The 4170-nt window shown below is 50.8% G+C and overlaps 1 protein-coding gene across 1 annotated transcript; it reads right to left on the reverse strand.

The window, feature by feature from the left end:
• Nucleotides 1–868: 868 nt before the first annotated feature.
• On the reverse strand, nt 869–3016 carry LOC307108405 (BTB/POZ domain-containing protein 18-like; the record flags this gene model as incomplete). Its single annotated transcript, XM_079786387.1, has 1 exon — nt 869–3016. One exon carries the CDS (start codon nt 3014–3016, stop codon nt 869–871), a length of 2148 nt encoding a protein of 715 aa, XP_079642513.1.
• Nucleotides 3017–4170: the final 1154 nt, after the last annotated feature.

Raw genomic sequence — 4170 nt, forward strand, 5'->3', positions numbered from 1 at the left:
ACACCATTCTGCATTCCCAACAGTGCACAAGGTTTCCCTTTTCTCCACATCCTCACCAATACTTTTTGTTTGTTGATTTATTTTGACAGGTGTGAGGTGATATTTCATTGTGGTTTTAATTTGCATTTCTCTGATGATTAGCGACGTTGAGCATCTTTCCATATATCTATTGACCATTTGTATGTCCTCTTTGGAGAAACATCTATTCAAGGTCCTCTGCCCATTTTTTTTAATTGGAATATTTGTTTCTTTGATATTGAGGGGTGTTTTTTTTTCTGGGGTGAGGGGGGAGTAAGTAACTTTTTTAAGCAACTGTATCTTTTTCAACTCACTTCTTGGAGTGATGATGAAGTACTTCTTCCTGGCCCTTTGGAGGTTTGGGCTAGACTTCCCTTACTGGGAGTAAATAGACCCACAAATACGGTGCTAAACAATGTCCTGTCACTCACACCCACTTCGAGTTTCACCCCAGCACTGCTTCACACCTTATGGAACATTTTCTCTGACATGGAACAACTGCAGAGGGTATACTTAATTTTCCCTGAATTAACAGGACCTCATAACCTGGGAGACCTGGCCTTGGCTATTACCTATGACCCACTAGAGTTGGAGACCACGCATTTTATTGTTCCACTTGTTATAAGGAACTAAGATGGTTCAAGTTCATAATTTTCTGTCCACAGCACTACTTGACTTCTGCCTGATTCCCAAAATCTGGGGAGGGAAGAATGGGACCAACAGAGAGCAAGGGGTATGCCTGCCTATTGTGCTAGAGAACAGGACATGTGCTAGCCTCTCTGCCAATACCACTTTTGCTAGCCAACATTTCCCAACCACCCAGTGCCCCTAAACCACCTTCCCCACTCTACTAGGTTAGTATGTCTACCTCTGTTTCTGACTCTGAAGAAGGGTCAGGCCATACAGAGGGAATACAGGTGGACACCAGCCTCCCCTCCAATGTCCAGTCTACCACATCAATCTCTTCCTCTTCAAGGCTGGCAGGGAGTGGGTCCAATAGCTCAGAGCTGCTAAATACCTCCTTGCCTGGTTCTGGATCAGGATACAGCACTTCTTCTGTAGTCAGGGACACTTCCAACCTAGTCTCCATCCAGTTAGAACAGGGAGGTGAGAGGTCCCCATAGGACATTTGGGGAGGGTCAAGGAAGTCATTGTGGAGAAGTTTGTCTCTCTGACCATTCACTGGCTGGGAGCTGGTAATATCTTGGTCTTGTGTCAAAGAGCATCCTACTGAAAGCACCTGACCTTCATTAATCTTAAGGGGGATAAAGGGTTCAACTGGCTCTTTGTTCTCACCAACAGGTTTCTTTTCCAATCTGATGCACTCCCTGGACCAGAATTCCATGTCTGGTAAATACCATTCTTCTTCTTTGATCCAGTTCTTCTCTGTTTCTGTCAGGTGATAACTAGGGGTCCTACAGTCCTTTGCCCTTGGACTCTCCAAAGATCCTATAGGTGGCTCTATTTCTGAGCCACATGGCATGAACTCCAGGATCTCCTCCAGCTCACTGGTGGCAGCAACACTTGTGATCCGGTACTCCTCAGTTTCACAGGTCTGTCCCAACAGCGCTGTGTCAAATGCATATGGCTCTCTGCAGTTGATACCAAACCCAGGTTCCTTCCTTACCACCTCTGGACTGGACCCAAACTTGGACTTCGCCACTGGGTGGTCTGGGGAGAGGCTACCAGAGAGCAGAATGTCTTGTAGCCCAGAGCACACTGGGGAGTCCTGGCACTGGTCTATTCTAGTAGATAGCATTTCCTGCTGGTTAACTGAGGATGGCTGAGTCCCTGGAGGATCTTTTGAGTCCCAAGGTTCTGGGACATGAGGGCTATCTTGAGAGGTTTTGAAGGGAGGTTTTTGCACCACCTCCCAGTGGGTCCCATTGACAGTCTTCCTCAGTTTCATTCTCCCAATCTGCCCCTTGTTTGCAGAGTCTGAGTTAGGTGCCCTAACTTCAGGATTCCACTTCTTACTCCCACCTGTCTTTCTCAGACAAGATGGGCTTGGGGTGCTCTGTAGAGGACTAGCTCTCCCTGGTTTATGCTTGTCCTCTGGCGCTTTATTTATGTTCTTCTGTCGCCAAAGACGCCATCCATGATCTGCAGGCACTGAGCTGTGTCCACTTAAAATGCTGGAAGGCTTGGATGTACAGACATCAGGTGATGCCTTTGAACAACTCAGCCTGATCTTTATGGGCAATAGTCGCTTACCCACAGAGGGGTACAAGCTGGGTGAGGAAAGCTCTGTAGGACCAAGGGCAGGGTCACTCTTGTTCTCTTTAGATTCTTGACTGTGGCTTAAAGGTGAAGAGTTTTCTTTTTGTGGCCTTCCTCTTGAGCAGAAGAGTTTTCTTCTTTTGGCCTTCCTCTTGAGCAGAAGAGTGCCAGAAAAGTTCTCTGCATTGTGTCCACTGCTCTTGTCCTGGGGTCCCTCATCCTTCCCCAACAACTTCAATCTCACTGCCCCAAGAGGACAAAGAGTCTGGGTAACAGGCAGTAAAGTTCGAGGGCAGTGGCTGGATGGCACCATCCTGGCAGAGATTGGTGCAGCACTTGGAGGTTGTAAGCACTCCCGGTTCAGTCTTTGGCCCTGAGGGGCCTTCACCAACTTTCCACCCTCTAGCTGAAGGGATTCTAGCTCACATACACGGAGCTGACGGGCAGCAGAAAGCACATCCTGGACTTCTTCTTGATATACTTCTATCTCTGAGGTATACAGGAAGTGCACCAGCTTCCTAAGTGTCCTGATCTTCAGGCCTCCCAGCTCCAACACCACCTTACAACCCTGAGCTGGCCTCTCCCGCTCCAGGTGCTCTGTGAAGAAGGGGCTGCAGGCAGACAAGATGCAGCCGTGGGCTGGGACTACCTCACCTTCTGCCTGCAGGAGGACATCACAGAACACCCCACTCTGTTGCTGGTGATAAAGCCGCAGGAAAGCCAACTGGAGAAACTGGGGATTCCTGTATATAATTTTGGGGCTGGCAGAAGAACACATGTTGGTCTATTAACAAACCAAGGTTTTCACAGATCAGTGTCTGCACAGCTGGTGTTCCTTTCCAGGTTGCAGTTTTCTGTCAGGGGGCACTGAGGATCTGAAGAGGCAACGTCAAACTGGACTAGCTCTGCAGTAGGAATTGCCCCTGTCGTCCACTCTGTGCTTGGGTCCTCTGTCCGGCCTACCTTGTTTCCTCCCAATGTCCAGCCTCGCAATAGGAAGATCATAAAAAAAAAAAAAAAAAAAAAAAAATAGCACAGGTAGGTGAGTCGCCTGAGGTTCTTCTCCCCGTCCAGAACCAAGGGAATCGGAGTAGGCGCGGAGAAAGCAGGCCTTCAGGGAAGGTCCCCACAGCTGGGCGCCCTGGCCCAACTCCTTTGAGGAGATGCTCCTCAGCTGGGAAAGTTTCAGAAGCCGGAATGCAGGGTTCACCTCACCGCCCGCTCCCGCAGCCACACTCTGGCACCCACTTCCCCACCGCGGTCCAGCACCTTCACGCGCTAGTCGGAGGTGGTGACTGCGAGGACCTGAGGCGAGACTGCCGCGCCACACACCTGGGCTGCTGCACTCGCGCCCCTTGCCCGCCCACGCCCTTCCTCCGCGCCAGCTCTCGGGCTTAGTCAGCAGGGATCCCTCAGCCCATTGGCCAAAGGCTCCTGGGACAGCCAATCACAGGACGAGGAGCGGTTTGGGCGGGAGGCTGTCTCCAGGGTCTTGAGAGCTGGGGAAAGAAAGTTGGCGGGAGAGGTGGAGGAAGGAAGCCTGACAGCAGCCGGCTGCTCAGTCAGCCCCTCCGATAGGGTGGGCTTCAGGGCGCTTGAAGGACACCTCGGGAATCTATCTGAAGAGGCTGCAAATGGCGGCAGCCCGGCTCTAGGTTTAATGGAGGACGAGTCCCCGGATGGCTCTCCTCGCACCTTGCCCCCCAGTCTCTCTAGATACCTCCGACAGTCAGGATGTTCTAGGACAAGGTCACTGGGCCAGTTTCCGAATTCGAATTTTTCCCAGATTCCACTCCAGCCCCAAGTCTTGGCGAACTGGTGACTAGAGGGGAGGCAGAACTTCCTGTCTGGAGTGGCCTCCGGTGTCCTAACAGAGATGGTTTGTTTAGTGCACTTCCTGACTGGAAACAGCTGTTTTCAGGGATGATAGGA

This window comes from Cnephaeus nilssonii (genome assembly GCF_951640355.1).
Source record: "Cnephaeus nilssonii genome assembly, chromosome: 12".
Taxonomy (NCBI): Eukaryota; Metazoa; Chordata; class Mammalia; order Chiroptera; family Vespertilionidae; genus Cnephaeus; species Cnephaeus nilssonii.